Source organism: Salmo salar, chromosome 15 (genome assembly GCF_965601325.2).
Source record: "Salmo salar chromosome 15, fSalSal1, whole genome shotgun sequence".
Taxonomy (NCBI): Eukaryota; Metazoa; Chordata; class Actinopteri; order Salmoniformes; family Salmonidae; genus Salmo; species Salmo salar.
This window is the reverse complement of record NC_138305.1, coordinates 95,239,805-95,262,390: the sequence shown is the minus strand read 5'-3', so window position 1 is coordinate 95,262,390 and position 22,586 is coordinate 95,239,805. Positions and strand designations below refer to the sequence as shown.

The 22,586-nt window shown below is 43.0% G+C and overlaps 1 protein-coding gene across 1 annotated transcript in view; it reads left to right on the top strand.

The window, feature by feature from the left end:
- LOC106572565 (synaptotagmin-6) overlaps positions 1-22,586 on the top strand; it is a 107,109-nt gene that overhangs the window by 52,229 nt on the left and 32,294 nt on the right. Inside the window, exons 2-4 of the mRNA XM_082961508.1 lie at positions 21,880-22,005; positions 22,062-22,211; positions 22,302-22,466. Coding sequence (XP_082817634.1) covers positions 21,880-22,005; positions 22,062-22,211; positions 22,302-22,466 — 441 coding nt within the window. The remainder of the gene's footprint in view (positions 1-21,879; positions 22,006-22,061; positions 22,212-22,301; positions 22,467-22,586) is intronic.

Here is a 22,586-nt window from a genome sequence, read left to right as displayed (position 1 = left end):
GAATTGACTCATAAGCATTTTTAGGGGTGCCAATAATTGTGGCAAACATGTTTTGTGGAAAAATATTTATCGCATTTATTTCACATATATTTTTTTCAATCATTTTACATCAATTAAAGGTTCGATTTTTGTGAATATTTTTGAATGAAAGACCAAGACGATAAACAGCAAAGACATTTTTTTCACAGCCCGTTTTGCTCATATTTACCTAGGGTGCCAATATTAGTGGAGGGCACTGGAGTTGATTTTATAGGCCTCCTCCAAATTGTACTGTATCAAGAAACCCATGTATCTTTGTCCATTTCTAAACTTAAATCTACTTTTCAAGCTTTTTTTTATTTTACCTTCATTTAGCTAGGCAAGTCAGTTAAGAACAAATTCTTATTTTCAATGGCGGCCTAGGAACAGTGGGTTAACTGCCATGTTCAGCAGCAGAACGACAGATTTTTACCTTGTCAGCTCAGGGATTTGATCTTGCAACCTTTCAGTTACTAGTCCAACGCTCTAACCACTAGGCTACCTGCTGTCCCCCCCTTGAAAATTCATAATTAGAAATGGGCATTATTTCTGTTTTCTCCCAATTCATTCTGACTCCTGATAGAGCACCATAACAGTTGCAAAAGAATGTGCTGGTTCAGCTAAATGCATTCAAATGTCTGCATACAATGCTATCGCATGTTGTTCTCCACCAAATCATCTTGGCTCCTGGACTCTCATTTCAAGGCTGCATTGAAACAGCGACTGGTAAATGATCCAAGACCAGCTCAGTTAATCCCTACCATTGTGACAATGAGTCGTCATAATGTTGCATCAAATGTACATGATCTTAGGGGTATTGGCAAACACAATGTTAGTAATTTAATTTATGTACCCCTAATTGCACCGAATACATCTGTTTATCCTAAAGCTATTACAAGCAGTAATCATGAGCCTATAAACCAGAGTTACACTGTTAGCACTGAGGTGGTGTGCAATAGTAGGAAGACCATCCATCAGCTCCAATGTAAATAACATGAGTAAGTCTACCTCTGATAAGCTTCCCAGTAAAGGATTAAATATACTGCTCAAAAAAATAAAGGGAACACTTAAACAACACATCCTAGATCTGAATGAAAGAAATAATCTTATTAAATACTTTTTTGTTTACATAGTTGAATGTGCTGACAACAAAATCACCCCAAAATAATCAGTGGAAATCCAATTTATCAACCCATGGAGGTCTGGATTTGGAGTCACACTCAAAATTAAAGTGGAAAACCACACTACAGGCTGATCCAACTTTGATGTAATGTCCTTAAAACAAGTCAAAATGAGGCTCCGTAGTGTGTGTGGCCTCCACATGCCTGTATGACCTCCCTACAACGCCTGGGCATGCTCCTGATGCGGTGGCTAATGGTCTTCTGAGGGATCTCCTTCCAGACCTGGACTAAAGCATCCGCCAACTCCTGGACAGTATGTGGTGCAACGTGGCGTTGGTGGATGGAGCGAGACATGATGTCCCAGATGTGCTCAATTGGACTCAGGTCTGGGGAACGGGCGGGCCAGTCCATAGCATCAATGCCTTCCTCTTGCAGGAACTGCTGACACACTCCAGCCACATGAGGTCTAGCATTGTCTTGCATTAGGAGGAACCCAGGGCCAACCGCACCAGCATATGGTCTCACAAGGGGTCTGAGGATCTCATCTCGGTACCTAATGGCAGTCAGGCTACCTCTGGCGAGCACATGGAGGGCTGTGCGGCCCCCCAAAGAAATGCCACCCCACACCATGACTGACCCACCGCCAAACGGGTCATGCTGGAGGATGCTGCAGGCAGCAGAACGTTCTCCACGGCGTCTCCAGACTCTGTCACGTCTGTCACGTGCTCAGTGTGAACCTGCTTTCATCTGTGAAGAGCACAGGGCGCCAGTGGCAAATTTGCCAATCTTGGTGTTCTCTGGCAAATGCCAAACGTCCTGCACGGTGTTGGGCTGTAAGCACAACCCCCATCTGCAGACGTCGGGCCCTCATACCACCCTCATGGAGTCTGTTTCTGACCGTTTGAGCAGACACATGCACATTTGTGGCCTGCTGGAGGTCATTTTGCAGGGCTCTGGCAGTGCTTCTCCTGCTCCTCCTTGCACAAAGGCGGAGGTAGCGGTCCTGCTGCTGGGTTGTTGCCCTCCTACGGCCTCCTCCACGTCTCCTGATGTACTGGCCTGTCTCCTGGTAGCGCCTCCATGCTCTGGACACTACGCTGACAGACACAGCAAACCTTCTTGCCACAGCTCGCATTGATGTGCCATCCTGGATGAGCTGCACTACCTGAGCCACTTGTGTGGGTTGTAGACTCCGTCTCATGCTACCACTAGAGTGAAAGCACCGCCAGCATTCAAAAGTGACCAAAACATCAGCCAGGAAGCATAGGAACTGAGAAGTGGTCTGTGGTCCCCACCTGCAGAACCACTCCTTTATTGGGGGTGTCTTGCTAATTGCCTATCATTTCCACCTGTTGACTATTCCATTTGCACAACAGCATGTGAAATGTATTGTCAATCAGTGTTGCTTCCTTGATTTCACAGAAGTGTGATTGACTTGGAGTTACATTGTGTTGTTTAAGTGTTCCCTTTATTTTTTTGAGCAGTGTACAATCAAGCAACCCAGAAAAGTGCTAAAAATAGCCCATATTAACATATGTAGCCTAAGAAACAAGGTCCATGAAGTCAATAACTTGCTTGTAACAGATGACATTCATATTCTGACTATCTCTGAAACTCACTTAGATAATGCCTTTGATTATACAGTGGTAGCAACAGATGGTTATAACATCTACCGAAAAGACAGAAATGCCAACGGAGGCGGAGGCGGTTTTGCAGTCTATATTCAGAACCACATTCCTGTAAAGCTTAGAGACGATCTCATGTTAAATACTATTGAAGTAATATGGTTACAGGTTCATCTGCCTAACCTAAAGCCCATTCTTGTGGGAAGCTGCTATAGACCACAAAGTGCTAACAGTCAGTATCTGGATAATATGTGTGAAATGCTTGATAATGTACAGTAAGTGATATCAACAGAGAAGTATATTTTCTGGGTCATTTAAATGTTGACTGGCTATCATCAAGCTGCCCACTAAGGAAAAAACGTCAAACTGTAACCAGTGTCTACAACCTGGATCAGGTTGTCAGTCAACCTACTAGGGTAGTTACAAACAGCACAGGAATTAAATCATCAACATGTATTGATCACATCTTTACTAACACTGCAGATATTTGCTTTAAAGCAGTATCCAAATCCATAGGATGTAGTGATCACAATATAATAGCCATATCTAGGAAAACCAAAGTTCCAAAGGCTGGGCCTAATATAGTGTATAAGAGGTCATACAAGAAGTTTTGTAGTGATTCATATGTTGATGATGTAAATAATATTTGCTGGTCTGTGGTGTGTAATGAGGAGCAACCAGACATTTATGAAACTACTTATTCCAGTTACTAATTAAGAAAATGACTGTAAAAACTGTTAAATCCCCCTTGGATTGATGAGGAAGAGAAAAATGGTATGGTTGAGAGGGATGAGGCAAAAGGTATTTCACTTAGGTCTGGCAGCCCAACTGATTGGCAAACATAAGAAATCATGTGACTAAACTAAATAAAAATTTAAGTTAACTACAATATGAATCAAATATAAATTATATAAAGAATGATAGTAAAAAGCTTTGGGGCACCTTAAATGACATTTTCGGCTCCTTCATTCACTGAATCAGATGGCTCATTCATCACAACGGCCACTGATATTGCAAACTACTTTAATGACTTTTTAATTGGCAAGATAAGCAAACTTAGGGATGACATGCCAGCAACAAGCATTGTATTTGGAACAAAACACTCACTAAACCCTAAACCTCAACTAAATCTTGTAATAAATAATGTGGAAATTGAGCAAATTGAGATGTCTAATCTGCTTGGAGTAACGCTAGATTGTAAACTGTCATGGTCAAAACATATTGACGCAGTAGTAGCTGAGATGGGGAGAAGTCTGTCTGTAATAAAGCGATGCTCTGCCTTAACAACATTATCAACAAGGCAGGTCCTATAGTCCCTAGTTTTGTCGCACCTTGACTACTGTTCAGTCGTGTGGTCAGGTGCCACAAAAAAGGACTTATGAAAATTGCAATTGGCTCAGAACAGGGCAGCACGGCTGGCCCTTGGATGTACACAGAGAGCTAATACTAATAATATGCATGTCAATCTCTCCTGGCTGAAAGTGGAGGAGAGATTGACTTCATCATTACTTGTATTTGTGAGAGGTATTGACATGTTGAGCGCACCGAGCTGTCTGTCTAAACTACTGGCACACAGCTCGGACACCCATGCATACCCCACAAGACATGCCACAAGAGGTCTCTTCACAGTCCCCAAGTCCAGAACAGACTATGGGAGGCACACAGTACTACATAGAGGCATGACTACATGGAACTCTATTCCACATCAAGTAACTGACGCAAGCAGTAAAATTAGATTTAAAAAACAGATTAAAAAAACACCTTATGGAACAGCAGGGACTGTGAAGCAACACAGACACATGGATACACACACACACACACACACACACACACACACACACACACACACACACACACACACACACACGATAACATACACACTATACATACACATGGACTGAGTACTGTAGGTATGTGGTAGTGGTGGAGTACGGGCCTGAGGGCACACAGTGTGTTGTGAAATGTGTGACTGTATTGTAATGTTTTTCAAATTGTATAAACTGCCTTAATTTTGCTGAACCCCAGGAAGAGTAGCTGCTTTCCCTGGATTGAGCCGTGGGTTCTGATTATTGATGCTTGGGGTTACGTGGCTAAAGCAAATAAATAACTGGACAGAGGCCCCCCCCCCCTGTCTTGTTCCTCTTTAACTTAACCTAAATCAGGGTCACATAGAGTGATACTTGGTAGTCTTAAACAAATCTACTTTGAAACAAAAGTATACACCTCACACACATGGTTATGGGCTTAAAAAAAAGAAGACACCTGTACCATGTCAGATATAAAGTTGAATTGTATTCAATTATGAGTTTGAATCCCAATATTAAACTTTATATACATCAACGAAGACTGAAATATAACAAAACAGTTTAACAAAGAAACATCGGATTTGTCGTTTATCTTTTATTTTATTTGGACATTTTGACAAATATGAATAACATTCCAGCCATGAGGACAAAGAGGGTGCTTCTTGTCATTGACTGTAGGAAACAGATGTCTGAATCAGAGATTTGTCCATTTGCTCTTATAGCTGCTTTGAGGGATTTATACAATAGCTCCATTCAGGAAATAAATACCAGACCAAAACCAATTTTTGTTTAAGACGGACACCAAATAGGCCCATTCCACCCCATACAACGCTTTTTCGGCATCCAATGATACTACCACTTTGTGAACGTTCAAGTTCTTGGTATGATGGATTATAGAAAAATCGACGGAGACTGTCTGAAGACATCTTATTCTGTATGTACCCTGTTTGATCTAAGTGGAGTACCCATCCCAAGCTCACCCAAACCTTTCAAATTCTACTGCTGACGTGAGTTTCTTGTAAAAAAAACAAAAAACAGATGTTGTCGTTATTCTTTTTAAAATAAGAAAATGCCTTAATTATTTTAGCTGGCTGCACAATAAATCAAACCTTTATTTAACTAGGCAAGTCAGTAAAGAACACATTCTATTTACAATGACGGCCTATTCCGGCCAAACCCGGACAACGCTGGGCCAATTGTGCGCCGCCCTATGGGACCCCCAATCACAGCCGGATGTGATGCAGCCTGGATTTGAACCAGGGACTGCAGTGACACCTCTTGCACTGAGATGGTCATTACACAGGGGCACCTTGTGCTGGGGACAATACAAGGCCTCTCTAAAATGTGCAGTTTTGTCACACAACACAACGCCACAGATGTCTCAACTTTTGAGGGAGCGTGCAATTGGCATGCTGACTGCAGGAATGTCCACCATAGCTGATGTCAACGTTGTGAACAGAGTGCCCTTTGGTGGCTGTAGGGTAATGGCAGTGTGCTTACAAATTCAGCGTCTTACGCTGTATGACATTTGATCTCTTTTTTATATATGGGCCACTTAAATTCTTCCTACCCACTCAGGCCTTTATAGCCTATCGGCTGGGGGTCATTCAAAATAATTGTCCAGATCATAGCAATCATGTTGTCTAGCTCACTTGTCAGTTTGTTATGTAAACAAATAGATCATGGCTATGGCCTACCAATGGATGGGTTGTCATTTAGGCTGCATATCCAACACCCATTAAAGTGTTATTAATTTAGACAGTTGGCCTGAGTGGTGCTGTGATTGTCTTGTTAATAGGCGTGTGAGTGAAGGCATTAACGCATACCTTTCTTATTTCCCCATCTGTCCTACATTGTCTGTTCAGTCTATACATTGCCATTCTATTAGTGGTGTCTCACTTTAGCCGAGTCATCAGCTAATTGGTCCATGGTCACTTTGTTTTGCTGTGTTTGTTTGTCTCTATTTCTAGATCTAGTATTTGCCATAACATGCAGTTGCCGACATAACTTTTCAGTCATTTACTGACTTTAGAGTCAAGTTATTTTCAATTTAAGAGGCATATTTTTGGTAAAGAAACGGAATACCAAACGGATCACCTTCACCTGACTACCTCACGGTCGCCATACCGGAAATCGATTTAAGACTCCTTGTCAAAATGTCACTCGCTAAGGGTTGCCTGTTAAAAAAAAACCCAGTGAAGCAGCTCAATGTGTAAAAAGTGATGCACAATGGAGAGATAAATGTCATAAAACACACAGCCAGGGTAGCGAGGAAGAGAGTGAGGGATGTGTGAGATGCTTGTGGTAAGGTTTTCCACAGTTTCCATTGGCCTCTTGGACGCAGACATAAAATACAGAATGTTTTAGTATTTGACAGGTGTTTGGCACATAGGATCAATAACCTGACCATCTGTGAAAGGGGAATAGTGTTCTTGTCCTTTATAAGGCATGGTGTATCCACAATGTATCCACAATATTTTCTCTGTATACATCAATGATGTCGCTCTTGCTGCTGGTGATTCTTTGATCCACCTCTACGCAGACAACACCATTCTGTATACATCTGGCCCTTCTTTGGACACTGTGTTAACTAACCTCCAGACGAGCTTCAATGCCATACAACTCTCCTTCCGTGGCCTCCAACTGCTCTTAAATGCAAGTAAAACTAAATGCATGCTCTTCAACCGATCGCTGCCCGTGCCTGCCCGCCCGTCCAGCATCACTACTCTGGACGGTTCTGACTTAGAATATGTGGACAACTACAAATACCTAGGTGTCTGGTTTGACTGTAAACTCTCCTTCCAGACTCACAATAAACATCTCCAATCCAAAATTAAATCTAGAATCGGCTTCCTATTTCGCAACAAAGCATCCTTCACTCATGCTGCCAAACATACCCTCGTAAAACCGACCATCCTACCGATCCTCGACTTCGGTGATGTCATTTACAAAATAGCCTCCAACACTCTACTTAACAAATGGATGCAGTCTATCACAGTGCCATCCGTTTTGTCACCAAAGCCCCATATACTACCGACCACGGCGACCTGTTCGCTCTCGTTGGCTGGCCCTCGCTTCAGACTCGTCGCCAAACCCACTGGCTCCAGGTCATCTACAAGTCTCTGCTAGGTAATGCCCCGCTAAATCTCAGCTCACTGGTCACCATAGCAGCACCCACCCGTAGCACGCGCTCCAGCAGGTATATCTCACTGGTCACCCCCAAAGCCAATTCTTCCTTTGGCCGCCTCTCCTTCCAGTTCTCTGCTGCCAATGACTGGAACAAACTGCAAAAATCACTGAAGCTGGAGACTCATATCTCCCTCAATAGCTTTAAGCACCAGCTGTCAGAGCAGCTCACAGATCACTGCACCTGTAAATAGCCCATCCAATGTACCTCATCCCCATACTGTATTTATTTATTTATCTTGCTCCTTTACACCCCAGTATCTCTACTTGCACGTTCATCTTCTGCACATTCTACCATTCCAGTGTTTAATTGCTATATTATAATTAATTTGCCACCATGGCCTATTTATTGCCTTACCTCCCTTATCCTACCTCATTTGCACATGCTGTATATAGACTTTTCTACTGTATTATTGATTGTATGTTTGTTTATTCCATGTGTAACTCTGTGTTGTTGTATGTGTCGAACTGCTTTGCTTTATCTTGGCCAGGTTGCAGTTGCAAATGAGAACTTGTTCTCAACTAGCCTACCTGGTTAAATAAAGGTGAAATAAAAAATAAAAAAGAATAAATGATTGCTCTTGTTCAGAGATCAAGTGTGAGTGTAGTGGACAGTAATAATTGACGTGCAAATACAGTATATAGGATATTATAAATACCTCACATGTGACTCGTAATAAGACTTAGCGATTAGCCTATTAAAATGTTTATATGACTCCATAAAGATAATTCAAATATCAAATCAAATTTTATTTGTAACATGCGCCGACTACAACAGGTGTAAACCTTACAGTGAAATGCTTACTTACAAGCCCTTAACCAACAATGCAGTTTCAAGAAAATAACCCCAAGAAAAGTAAGAGATAAGAAAAACAAATAATTAAAGAGCAGCAGTAAATCACATTAGCGGGGGTACCGGTGTCAATGTGTCAATATGCGGGGGCACCGGTGTCGAGGTAATTTAGGTAATGACGTACACGCAGGTAGGGTTGTTAAAGTGGCTATTCATGGATAATAACAGAGAGGAGCAGCAGCGGGGGGTGCAAATAGTCTGGGAAGCCATTTGATTAGCTGTTAAGGAGTAAGGAGTCTTATGGCTTGGGGGTAGTAGCTGTTCAGAAGCCTCTTGGACCTAGACTTGGCGCTGAATAGCACTCTCACATAGGTGTTCCTTTTGTCCAGGTGGGAAAGGGCAGTGTGGAGTGCAATAGAGATTGCATCATCTGTGTATCTGTTGGGGCGGTATGCAAATTGGAGTGGGTCTAGGGTTTCTGGGATAATGGTGTTGATGTGAGCCATGACCAGCCTTTCAATGCATTTCATGGCTACAGACGTGTGCTATGGGTACCTTAGTGTTCTTGGGCACAGGGACTATGGAGGTCTGCTTGAAACATGTTGGTATTACAGACTCAAACAGGGAGAGGTTGAAAATGTCAGTGAAGACACTTGCCAGTTGGTCAGTGCATTCTCAGAGTACACACATTCCTGGTAATCCGTCTGGCCCTGCGGCCATGGGAATGCTGACCTGTTTAAAGGTCTTACTCACAGAGCGTGATCACACAGTCATCCGGAACAGCTGATGCTCTCATGCATGTTTCAGTGTTACTTAACTTGAAGCGAGCATAGAAGTTATTTTGCTTGTCTGGTAGGCTCGTGTCACTGGGCAGCTCTCGGCTGTGCTTCCCTTTGTAGTCTGTAATAGTTTGCAAGCCCTGCCACATCCGACGAGCGTCAGAGCCAGTGTAGTAGGATTCAGACTTAGTCCTGTATTGACGCTTTGCCTGTTTGATGGTTCGTTGGAGGGCGTAACGGGATTTCTTATAAGCTTCCGGTTTAGCGTCCCGCTCCTTGAAAGCGGCAGCTCTACCATTTAGCTCACTGCGAATGTTGCCTGTAATCCATGGCTTCTGGTTGGGGTATGTACGTACGGTCACTGTAGGGACAAAGTCCTCGATGCACTTGTTGATAAAGCCAGTGACTGATGTGGTGTGCTCCTCAATGCCATCGGAGGAATCCCGGAACGTATTCCATTCCGTGCAAGCAAAACAGTCCTGTAGTTTAGCATCTGCTTCATCTGACCACTTTTTTTGTAGCCTGACTCACTGGTGCTTCCTGCTTTCATTTTTGCTTGTAAGCAGGAATCAGGAGGATAGAGTTATGGTCAGATTTGCCAAATGGAGGGCAAGGGAGAACTTTGTATGCGTCTCTGTGTGTGGAGTAAAGGTGGTCTAGAATTTATTTCCCTCTGGTTGCACATTTAACATGCTGATAGAAATTCAGTAAAACTAATTTAAGTTTCCCTGCATTAAAGTCACCAGCCACTAGGAGCGCTGCCTCTGGATGATTGTTTTCCTGTTTGCTTATGGCGGAATACAGCTCATTTAGTGTGGTTTTAGTGCCAACCTCGCTCTGTGGTGGAATGTAGACAGTTACGAAAAATACAGATGGAAACTCTCTAGGTAAATAGTGTGGTCTACAGCTTACCATGAGATACACTACCTCAGGTGAGGAAAATCAAAAATCAAATCAAATTTATTTATATAGCCCTTCGTACATCAGCTGATATCTCAAAGTGCTGTACAGAAACCCAGCCTAAAACCCCAAACAGCAAGCAATGCATGTGAAAGAAGAACGGTGGCTAGGAAAAACTCCCTAGGAAAAACTCCCTAGAAAGGCCAAAAACCTAGGAAGAAACCTAGAGAGGAACCAGGCTATGAGGGGTGGCCAGTCCTCTTCTGGCTGTGCCGGGTGGATATTATAACAGAACATGGTCAAGATGTTAAAATGTTCATAAATGACCAGCATGGTCAAATAATAATAATCATAGTAGTTGTCGAGGGTGCAACAAGCACGTCCGGTGAACAGGTCAGGGTTCCATAGCCGCAGGCAGAATAGTTGAAACTGGAGCAGCAGCACGGCCAGGTGGCCTGGGGACAGCAAGGAGTCATCATGCCAGGTAGTCCTGAGGCATGGTCCTAGGGCTCAGGTCCTCTGAGAGAAAGAAAGAAAGAGAGAAAGAGAGAATTAGAGAGAGCATATTTAAATTCACACAGGACACCGGATAAGACAAGAGAAATACTCCAGATGTAACAGACTGACCCTAGCCCCCCGACACATAAACTACTGCAGCATAAATACTGGAGGCTGAGACAGGAGGGATCAGAAGACACAGGGCCAAACAGGCAGGATATAACCCCTGTCATGACGTTGGCCTCTTTGGGTACAGGAAGGACAGTTGACCCCCTCCCCTTTGTACCATCACCCAACCTACCTTCCCCCCAACCCAGGGTTGTAAAAAACCCTCTGAGGAGAATCTCCTACCCCATGTTTCATAGAGAGACAAAGGAAATTCTTCCAACTCATAGAATTGGAGAACCGAGCGACATGTGTGTGCTGGAGAAGGTATGGAAGATTGGTGAAGAATCCAGCTACGAACTGATCCGCTCTGTACCATTTTGTGATACTCAGAAGAGACAATATAGCCATATTACCATAAAACTGTTTATATAATAGACTCAGTTTAAGACTTGCCTCATATGGGTGTATGGAATGTATTAATAAGGATAAAGCTTTTGTAAGACATTGAGATGCTATGTACTGATGTAATGTGATAAAATTGTATTTCTGTAACCAAATCTAACTCAGTCATAGGCATGCCCCCAACACCCATACAGGACCAGGCGTCATTTGACAAGCTGTTCTATGGGCACTATAAAACACTCCCTGATTTACATTTCTAGAGACCAGGCCTACACTCCGTGGCCAAATAGGTTCTACCATCTAATTCCTCTACTGAAAGTGAACCATACCACGTGGTTAACTTTTAGACTATCGATACTGACAGAATAAGAACAAGTCTTTGATGTTAATTCTTAGTCTGCAGCTAAGTAAATTATATCATTGAACGCGAAGACCAACGAAGCAACCATTCGCTGACGACATTAATGAAGGTCGCTCTGAAAGATCCATTCTAACCGAGAGAGAGAGAGAGAGAGAACGCGGACAAAACTCCCCAACAGAACTACTCTCCAACAAGAATCAGAACGACACACTGAGCGTAAATATATATTGATTGCAATTGTTCCCGAATGAGTGAGCCTTCAATTGTCAATTGTTAATATTAAATCACCCTGTGTAACTTCTCAGCCGACCTTTTATGACCCATTGTTCAACAGGCCGACCTGACTGTTTAGCCAGTAGGACACATTCCGATACCAATCCTTTGTGACAATAATTACTGTTTGTATGTTTTTCTGTTAATTACTTAGTGTAGTAAATAAATGATTTTAAGACAATTGATGTATGGATGATTTTAGTAAAGACTGGGTTCATGCAGATACAACAATTTACGACGTTTGGAATGAGACTGGACTAGAGGTAAATACACCATTTAAACTAGGAGATAATCGGCCAATACTATAATAGAATATAATATTATAGTATAGGAAAGTTATATTAGGAAAATTATAGCTTTATAATCTGAATATTCTCCTTGGTGCCCCGACCTCCTAGTTAATTACAATTAAACGATTAATCAGTTTAATCGCGTGATAATAATTACAGGGAGCTAATTGATAAACATATCTTCAGTTTAATGGTACCCCCAAAGACACGACACCCCACCCACCTTGCCAAAGCACAGCCCCCACACCACTAGAGGGAAGTCTCCAACCACCAACTTACCGTCCTAAGACAAGGCCGAGTATAGCCCACAAAGATCTCCGCCACGGCACAACCCAAGGGGGGGGGGCCAACCCAGACAGGAGGACCACGTCAGTGACTCAACCCACTCAAGTGACACACCCCTCCCATGGACGGCATGGAAGAACACCAGTAAGCCAGTGACTCAGCCCCTGTAATAGGGGTAGAGGCAGAGAATCCCAGTGGAGAGAGGGGAACCGGCAAGGCAGAGACAGCAAGGGCGGTTCGTTGCTCCAGCCTTTCCGTTCACCTTCACACTCCTGGGCCAGACTATACTTAATCATAGGACCTACTGAAGAGATAAGTCTTCAGTAAAGAATTAAAGGTTGAGACTGAGTCTGCGTCTCTCACATGGGTAGGCAGACCATTCCATAAAAACGGAGCTCTATAGGAGAAAGCCCTACCTCCAGCCGTTTGCTTAGAAATTCTAGGGACAATTAGGAGGCCTGCGTCTTGTGACCGTAGCGTACGTGTAGGTATGTACGGCAGGACCAAATCGGAAAGATGGGTAGAAGCAAGCCCATGTAATGCTTTGTAGGTTAGCAGTAAAACCTTGAAATCAGCCCTTGCCTTAACAGGAAGCCAGTGTAGGGAGGCTAGCACTGGAGTAATATGATAAATTTTTTTGGTTCTAGTCAGGATTCTAGCAGCCGTATTTAGCACTAACTGAAGTTTGTTTAGTGCTTTATCCGGGTAGCCGGAAAGTAGAGCATTGCAGTAGTCCAGCCTAGAAGTAACAAAAGCATGGATACATTTTTCTGCATCATTTTTGGACAGAAAGTTTGTGATTTTTGCAATGTTACGTAGATGGAAAAAAGCTGTCCTTGAAACAGTCTTGATATGTTCTTCAAAAGAGAGATCAGGGTCCAGAGTAACGCCGAGGTCCTTCACAGTTTTATTTGAGACGACTGTACAACCATCCAGATTAATTGTCAGATTCAACAGAAGATCTCTTTGTTTCTTGGGACCTAGAACAAGCATCTCTGTTTTGTCCGAGTTTAAAAGTAGAAAGTTTGCAGCCATCCACTTCTTTATGTCTGAAACACAGGCTTCTAGCGAGGGCAATTTTGGGGCTTCACCATGTTTCATTGAAATGTACAGATGTGTGTCGTCCGCATAGCAGTGAAATTTAACATTATGTTTTCGAATGACATCCCCAAGAGGTAAAATAGATAGTGAAAATAATAGTGGTCCTAAAACGGAACCTTGAGGAACACCGAAATTTACAATTGATTTGTCAGAGGACAAACCATTCACAGAGACAAACTGATATCTTTCCGACAGATAAGATCTAAACCAGGCCAGAACTTGTCCATGTAGACCAATTTGGGTTTCCAATCTCTCCAAAAGAATGTGGTGATCGATGGTATCAAAAGCAGCACTAAGATCTAGGAGCACGAGGACAGATGCAGAGCCTCGGTCTGACGTCATTAAAAGGTCATTTACCACCTTCACAAGTGCAGTCTCAGTGCTATGATGGGGTCTAAAACCAGACTGAAGCAGTGAGTTGCTGCGCAACAGCTTTTTCAAAAATTTTGGAGGAAAACCTTGAGACTTCCTTAGATATCGTGCACCAGCTGGGCTCCCGCCCCTTGTGGGTCCCTGCCCCTCTGGGCCCCCTCCCCGTGTCTTACCCAAGGCTGCTGTTCTATCCTGCCGATAGAGTGTATAACCCGCCAGCTGAATGTTCTTAATGTCGTCATTCAGCCACAACTCGGTGAAACATATGATATTACAGATTTTAATGTCCAGTTAATAGGATATACGTGCTGTCAGTTCCTCCCATTTATTTTCCAGCGATTGAACATTAGTTAGCAGAATGGAAGGCAAGGGCAGATTAGCCACTCGTCTCCTGATCCTCAGAAGGCACCCTAGTCTTTTGCCTCTAAATATCTGTTTCCTTCTCCAGTAAATCACGGGGATCTGGGCCTGGTTGGGTGTCTGCAGTATATCCCTTGCATCCGACTAATTGAAGAAGAACTCCTCGTCCAATTTGACTAGAATAATCCCAGTTCTGATGTCTATAAACTCTTTTCGGTCATAAGAGACGGTAGCAGCAACATTATATACAAAACAAGTTACGAACAACGCGAAAAAACAAACAAAATAGCATGGTTGATTGAGAGCCGATAAGACGGCAGCCCTACCCTCCGGCGCCATTACTAAATATACAAGCAAGCATTAGGCAATGAGTTGACCATGACTAGCAAGAATTGTTCTGAGTTGTCTATATCAAAGGAAGATATTTAATTAACATTGTACAATGAATGGATTCACATACTGTACAAGGCATAAAGCTTAAGTTACAAAGCGTTAACAAGCATTACAAGGCATTATTCCAAGAATATAGATCCAAAGGTTAACTTACTGGACAAAGCATGAACAAAGGTATGCATACTAGGCCAGAACTAGAAGCCTAGAAAATGAGAATTGATCATACAACCTTCCTCCATTCACTAGATATATGATGAGAGAACAAAGGCATTAAATTCCATTTATAACATCTGAAGGTGTAACCTTTCAGCCCAAACCAACCACCATTGCCCAATCAAACAATATCAAGTTTACAGTAACCTAAACACTGCCAGGCCTAATCTCTATAGGGTGTCACAGCATTTAAAGGCTTGTGTGGGGGATGAGACCAATGTAAATAAGACATAAATCCTGAGAGGACGATAAAACCTTTTTGCATATAGTAATTCAGAGTTCACCCTATTCAGATACAAGGAACCACAGAGATAATGCATACAGTGCATTTGGAAAGTATTCAGACCTCTTGACTTTTTCCACATTTTGTTACATTACAGCCTTATTCTAAAATTGATTCAATTGTTTTTCCCCCCTCATCAATCTACACACAATACCCCATAATGACAAAACAAAAAGAGGTTTTTAAACATTTTTTCAAATGTATAATATTACATTTACATAAGTATTCAGTACATTGTTGAAGCACCTTTGGCAGCGATTACAGCCTCGAGTCTTTTTGGGCATGACGCTACAAGCTAGGCACACCTGTATTTGGGGAGGTTCTCCCATTCTTCTCTGCAAGTCCTCTCAAACTCTGTCAGGTTGGATGGAGAGCGTCGGATGCAGGGGCGGTTCTGGGGGGGGGGGGGGGGCAGGGCGGGCAGTGCCCCTGTGACAACAATTTTGGACCCCCTTGTGGCCCCCCTAAATGTGGAGTATGAAATAATTTTTACATAACACATTTTTGCTATTGTTCTTTTTTACATCCGTTATTAGACAGTGGCAACACGGAACACTAATGATTATGAACATGGTCTTTTGCCTGCTAATGCCTGCAATGCAGTGAAGAAAACAATATGACAACAATAACATCTAATGTAACTGGCCCCTCAAACAGTACAACTGGCCCCAGCTTGGCCCCCCCAGTTGAAATGGTCTAGAACCGCCACTGGTCGGATGGGGAGCGTTTGATCGGATTCAAGTCCGGGTTCTGGCTGGGCCACTTAAGGACATTCAGAGACTTGTCCTGAAGCCACTCCTGCATTGTCTTGGCTGTGTCCTTAGAGTCGTTGTCCTGTTGGAAGGTGAACCTTCACCCCAGTCAGAGGTCCTATGCGCTCTGGAGCAGGTTTTCATCAAGGATCTCTCTGTACTTAGCTCCTTTCATTTTTCCCTCGATCCTAACTAGTCTCCCAGAGTGGCTTCCTGCCACTGAAAAACATCCCCACAGCATGATACTGCCACCACCATGCTTCACGAAAGGGATGGTGCCAGGTTTCCTCCAGACGTGACGCTTGGCATTCAGGCCAAAAGTTAAATCTTGGTTTCATCAGACCAGAGAATCTGGCAAACTCCAAGCGGGTTGTCATCTGCCTTTTACTGAGGAGTGGCTTCCGTCTGGCCACTCTACCATAAAGGCCTGATTTGACCTTCTGGAAGGTTCTACCATCTCCACATGGGAACTCTAGAGATCTGTCAGAGTGTCCATCAGGTTCTTGGTCACCTCCCTGACCTAGGCCCTGACCTGATTGCTCAGTTTGGCCAGGGGGACAAGCTCTAGGAAGAGTCTTGCTGGTTCCAAACTTCTTCCACTTAAGATTGATGGAGGCCACTTTGTTCTTGGGGACCTTCAATGCGGCAGACATATTTTGGTACCCTTCCCCAGATCTGTGCCTCGTCACAATCCTGTCTCGGAGCTCTATGAACAATTCCTTAGACCTCATGGCTTGGTTTTTGCTCTGACATGCACTGTCAATTGTGGGACCTTATATAGACAGGTGTGTGCCTTTCCAAATCCTTACCACAGGTGGACTCTAATCAAGTTGTAGAAACATCTCAAGGATGATCAATGGAAACAGGATGCACATAGCAAAGGGTCAGAATACTTATGTAAATAAGGTATTATTATTATTATTTTTTTTTTTTATAAATTTGCAAAAATGTCTAAAAACCTGTTTTTGCTTTGTCATTATGGGGTATTGTGTGTAGATTGTGTGTAAAATAATTTTATCAATTATAGAATAAGGCTGTAATGTAACAAACTGTGGAAAAAGTCAAGGGGTCTGAATACTTTCTGAATGCACTGATACATATAGATAGCATCAGAGTTATCCTTGCTGAACAAGTTTCAGATATATAATATAGTATTATTCTGTCACTCATTCTATAGTCAGTCCTCTGGATACTATAGCAGAGATACAGTACATTTTAGCCCCTCAGAGGGGAAGGGCTGACTGGTCCTTTGGTATTGTCCTTTGTTCCTGGACCATTTGCCATGCAACTCCAGTTGTCAGAGAGCACATAAATTAGGGTTGAGCCTACATAAGAGAAAGCTGTTGGTATGTGGACAGCAATTATGCAGGTTGCATCCTGGAATGGATATTTTATTTGAAGGGAAAACACCTTTGGGGCATTCTTGCAGTGGTACTGAAACGCATTATGACAATTCCCCTATTGGACTGACATAGATTAAAACATAGTGAACAGTTGCGTGATTTCAACAAAGCTGTGATGCTATTGTATGATCTAATTAATGTTGCTTCACCATACATTTTCTACATACCCACTGTGCATATAAAAAGTGACCAACCAAGAGAAATAGTGTCAAGTCATTTCATAATTCTCTGATTTACCTCCTCATCATACATGAATGGGCTTTAAGGCGACCTGCATCATTGTACTGGATCAATAACAACTCATCAATATGTTATGTATTAAGACAAAACGGAAATATAGAGGAGAATTGTGACTGGTGTGTGGATGCAGCGCTGAAGCTGTCAAACCTCCAGCTCATTACTACCCATAACGCAGCGAGAGTTGCCCTCTGACTCGGAGCCCCGTGGCCTCTCATTTTCAAGCATCGGTTCAGAGACTCATAGTGATGATACATCATCATTATCTCCGTATGCTGACTGGACGCTCTGTTTCATGGCCAAGGCCAAAGGTCAGATTACATCAATGCCTGAGCCACTCTGCTGATAAATAATTTTTATCAACAGATTGGAGTAGTGGCAAGTGGCTTGGCCATGGCTTATTCAACACCCATTATGAGTTTTTAAACCCTTAAGGAGTTCTGTGAACTTCTCTTGTGACCTTGAATAAAAGTGAGCAAGTAGTAGGTGAGCTGTCAAGGCCGAAACACATGAATGCTGTAAAATGTCCGAAACAAGAACTGACCATGACTGGTGCTGTTGAATACATTTAGACTCAACATGAAACTCTCTTGATCAAAATAAGTAGGTAGGCTACTCATCCTATTTTAAACTCCAGATTGGACTGGTATGCAGTGTTGGAGGTTAAACCCAAAGAGAAAGAGAGAGAAGGCAGAAAGCCAATGACATGAACTTAACTCTGAATAGCCTCATCCATAATCATTGAATGAAATGTTTTGTCATTGCAAGACTAATCTGAGAACCTTTCAACTAGTCTAGTGCACCACATGCTCTCTTCAAGAGATTCTCCAGTACATTTATATAGTTTTTAGCCAGTAGTTCTGAAAGCAGCGCTCACAAGCCAAAAGTGGTCCCCAAAAATTGCGTACTATACCACATATGTGCAGATATGTGCACCACGTCATTGCTCTCTCTCTCGCTCTGCTGTGTGTGCATCTTGCTAGCTGTCACTGAAAAGGTGCGGGGCTGGAGCTCATTGGTTTAAATTGAATTCCTAGGGGGCTGACCCACGTGGCGTAAATGAAGGGGAAATGGTGTAGCACAGCTTCTAGAAAAATAGTGACTTTCAAACTTGTAACGACCGTCGTATTGAGTAGACCAAGGTGCAGCGGGAAAATGTATACTCATCTCCTTATTTATTATAAAAGAAGGAAAAACGTATACAAAAACGAACGACACTAAACAGTCCCGTCAGGTGCTACATACACTAAACAGGAAATAACTACCCACAATTCCCATTACCAAAACACCCCTATACATAGGAACATCAATCAGAGGCAACGAGGAACAGCTGCCTCCAATTGAAGGCCAAATCAATAAACTAAACATAGAACTAGAAAGACTAGACATAGAAATATACTAACATAGAACATGAACCAAAACCCCGGAACACTCTAAACAAACACCCCTCTACATAAACACATAGCCCAACAAACCCCGAACCACATAAAACAAACACCCCCTGCCACGTCCTGACCAAACTACAATAACAAATAACCCCTTTACTGGTCAGGACGTGACAAAACTAGGGATGTTGTGGCTAATTGAGGTAAAACAGTAATTATTGTATAACATACTGTATTACTTATACAACTAATATAAGAACAGGACATGAGATGGGAGTAGAAGCTAACGTGGGCATTGTTTAATACGTTTCACAGGACAAAACATTCCAAGCATTCCAATGTCGCATCCAAGCATTCCAGCATTCGTCTCCCCTGTGGCTCAGTTGGTAGAGCATGGTGTTTGCAACGCCAGCATGGTGTGTGCAACGCCAGGGTTGTGGGTTTGATTCCCACAGGGGGCCAGTACAAAAAAAAGAAATGCATGAAATGAAATTTATGAAATGTATGTATTCACTACTGTAAGTTGCTCTGGATAAGAGTGTCTGCTAAATGACTAAAATGTAAAACGTACATAAGCATGTTACAGGTGGCCTAAACTAGAATATCAATACAGAATATCAACAGTAATTCTACTCATAGATTATGCATGTATGAACTACACACTGACACATCCAGCCTAACCGGGAGATTAAAAAAATACTAAGTAGTCGCCAAATTTCTGGAGCGTGTCTTTAATGCATCCTCAAGCTGTCATTTGCAGCATCCCTCTGTGATGATGTCCCTGCAGGTCTTAAGGGTTTGTTCTTAAACTCCATTAAATGTCCATTTAGCTGAGAGCTCTGATAAACAATCAAGATGTGTTAATAACCTGCTAATAGGGAACAAAAAGGTATCTCCATTTCAATTATGTTCATCCACATTTTTTCATACCCAATCAAAGCCAATAAGAACTTATCTGCCTGCCACCTCTATATACAAGCACGTATATCTTTATACATTTATATGACAGTAACTGGTAGCTAGCGATTATTCATTGCAGATGAATTGATTGTTTTTTGGTCAATAAAGCATTTTGTGGGAGTGAAGGATTGCTGTGTGCAACAGCAAGCTTTTTATCTGTGATGGGTAAAGCATATCCATTTAAACTCCCGGGCAATGAAAACAACTGAGACAAGAACTGAGACGGAAAATGGGCTTAATCTATTTTTACAGCATAAGGAATGAAACTTGGCAGTTTTATTATGATACCTTTGGAAACTAAAACACCCTAGAATGTGTCATGGCTGAATGCGTGGGCCAAATAGATAAGACTTCACCACCCTGTCATAAATCATTCAGGTGCTGTATTCTCCTGGTCTGGTCTTACCTATACACTTCAGCTTATAAAATATATTTTTTAATGTCGGGCATTTTTATGAGGAACATACAATTAGTTATGAAAATTAGTGGATAAGAGAGGTGGTCCTCTCATATGTTGAAGTTATGCAGAATGTGTCAGGATTTCATGTTTCCTCACAGAGAACTGGAGATAAAAGGGAGGAATAATAGCAGGGTTGGCATGATGATTGGCCCAGGCCTCTCATTTACTTCCCATTTGAATACTGAAAATGCAGAAGAGACTGTTGCCTTTTCATGTAATATCTTTTTTTATATATACAAATTTGGCCATTAATGCCCCTTCAAAAATACTCCTTCCATGACGCCTCTGAATAATATTCATTATTAATTCAATATGAAGTAGACATGACCAGAGGGCTGTCATGTCCAGTCTATTGTTCTCTAGTGAAAGCAGGGCGTGGAATGGCATTGGGGTGTAGACCATAGCATGGGGGAGTGAGTTCAGCTCATGCTACTAACATGGCAGAGTGCTACCAACAAGGTTGAACTGACATCTATTTAAAGCAGCCCACTAGTTGACAAGGCTGGAGACAGGGTAGGGCTGGAGGCTGGAGGCAGAACAGGAAGCAGAGAGGCAGGAGGCAGGCAGGGGGAAAGCCAACAGACTGTAATGGCTGTAAGGGCTGGGCAGGCGTTAAGCGCTGTAGGAGCTTGGACTAATGCTGCCAGAGAGGACGAGTGGGTGGTCCAAGGTCAAAGTTGGGTCTGAGCTCGGCAGGTAGGGAGTGTTATCTGCAAGCTGGAGACTGGGATGAATAGGTGGGTTGATTTCAGCAGTGGTGAGAAGAAAAATAGGAGTATGGAATAAGCAGCATTTTTCCTAACACACAACGAGATTTAAAAGAAAAACTGGCGTAGTTTCAAATTTCAACATTTATTTGTCACGTGCACAGAATACAGCAGGTGTAAAACAGCACAGTGAAATGCTTACTTGCAAGTTCTTTCCCATCAATGTGCATTCATGCTACTCATTGGTAAGCGAATGCTCTCTCCCTAACTTGTTGACTGGTGTTTTGGCTCACTGCCACGCAATTTACTGCTTGTTTCTACAGCACCAACTTGCGAGTTGGTCATCTCCCACTTGTATAGTGTATGTGCAGTCAGGATCCATACAGCGAGCAAGTCCTCCACTTTTCTCTGTTTTCTGTACTGGTGTGTGACTCGGGTGTGCGTTGCTTCTGTGTTTTTGCCTTATCACCTGCTGGGCTTGTTTTGGGAGGCGGGGTGTGGCCTGTATTTGCAAACCCACTGTAGCTCATAGCAAACCTTCAGTAAATTAATGTCAAGAGAGAGACACAGAAGCCCAGATAGCCTAGCTAGCCTATAGTTTCAAATAGAGGTTGCTAATAAATGTTTTCAATGCTGCAGGAGCTATGTTTATTTTGCTCTATTCCAGGACAATGTGGATCGTCTGGACTTTCAATGTAGCAACTGTTTGATTGCAGAAGACTACAGGGGCAAATATGGCTACTCTTGGCAAACAAGTAGTGATCTTACACAAGCCTACACACCTACTTTCTCTTTCTCTTCTACTCCAGTAGCTGGACATCGCTCTGGCCTGGTGGGAGTGTCGCCGTCGTGTCGTCTCTCCAGAGCCGACTGGCCGGAGCTCTGCAGGGATCCCTCCCCAAAGGGGTCTCCCCCTTCCCTGCAGAATGGAGTTAGTAGGATGCTTCTGGATGACTTAGTGGATGTTCCTATTCTTGACCCTACCAACCAGCCACGGAGGCTACGGCCTTTGGCAATAGGGGCCTCCTTGGCGGTGGGAAGCCCGGACCAGATACAGACGTCAAACAGCTTCGCTGCCCTGGATCCAGAGGTTCTGGCACCTTCATCACTGGGGGCTTCCGCTTCGAGATCAGATCCGGAGGTACTTGCATCTTTGTCCTCTGTTCTGTCTCCCTCTCCGGTGGCTTCTACTTCGGATTCAGATCTTCAGAGCTCCCCCTCATCGGACCGTGAGGATGTCTAAGACTCCGGCCCCTTCATCAGCCACGATGGATTCTATGGCTGGCTCGGATCCATCGGGCACCACCTCTCATCGGTCCTCGAGGGGTCTTCCAAAACACAGAATGGCCAAACCTCCTCAGCCATTTTACCAGCTGTCATCATCGGCAGTTCTATGGTGAGAAACATCTTGGTTCACAGGTCAAAAACCTTGTGCTATCCTGGAGCATGTGTACAGGACATTACAAGGCTGCTTCCTACCATTCTAAGACAGCTGCCGGGGGCTGACACTGTTGTA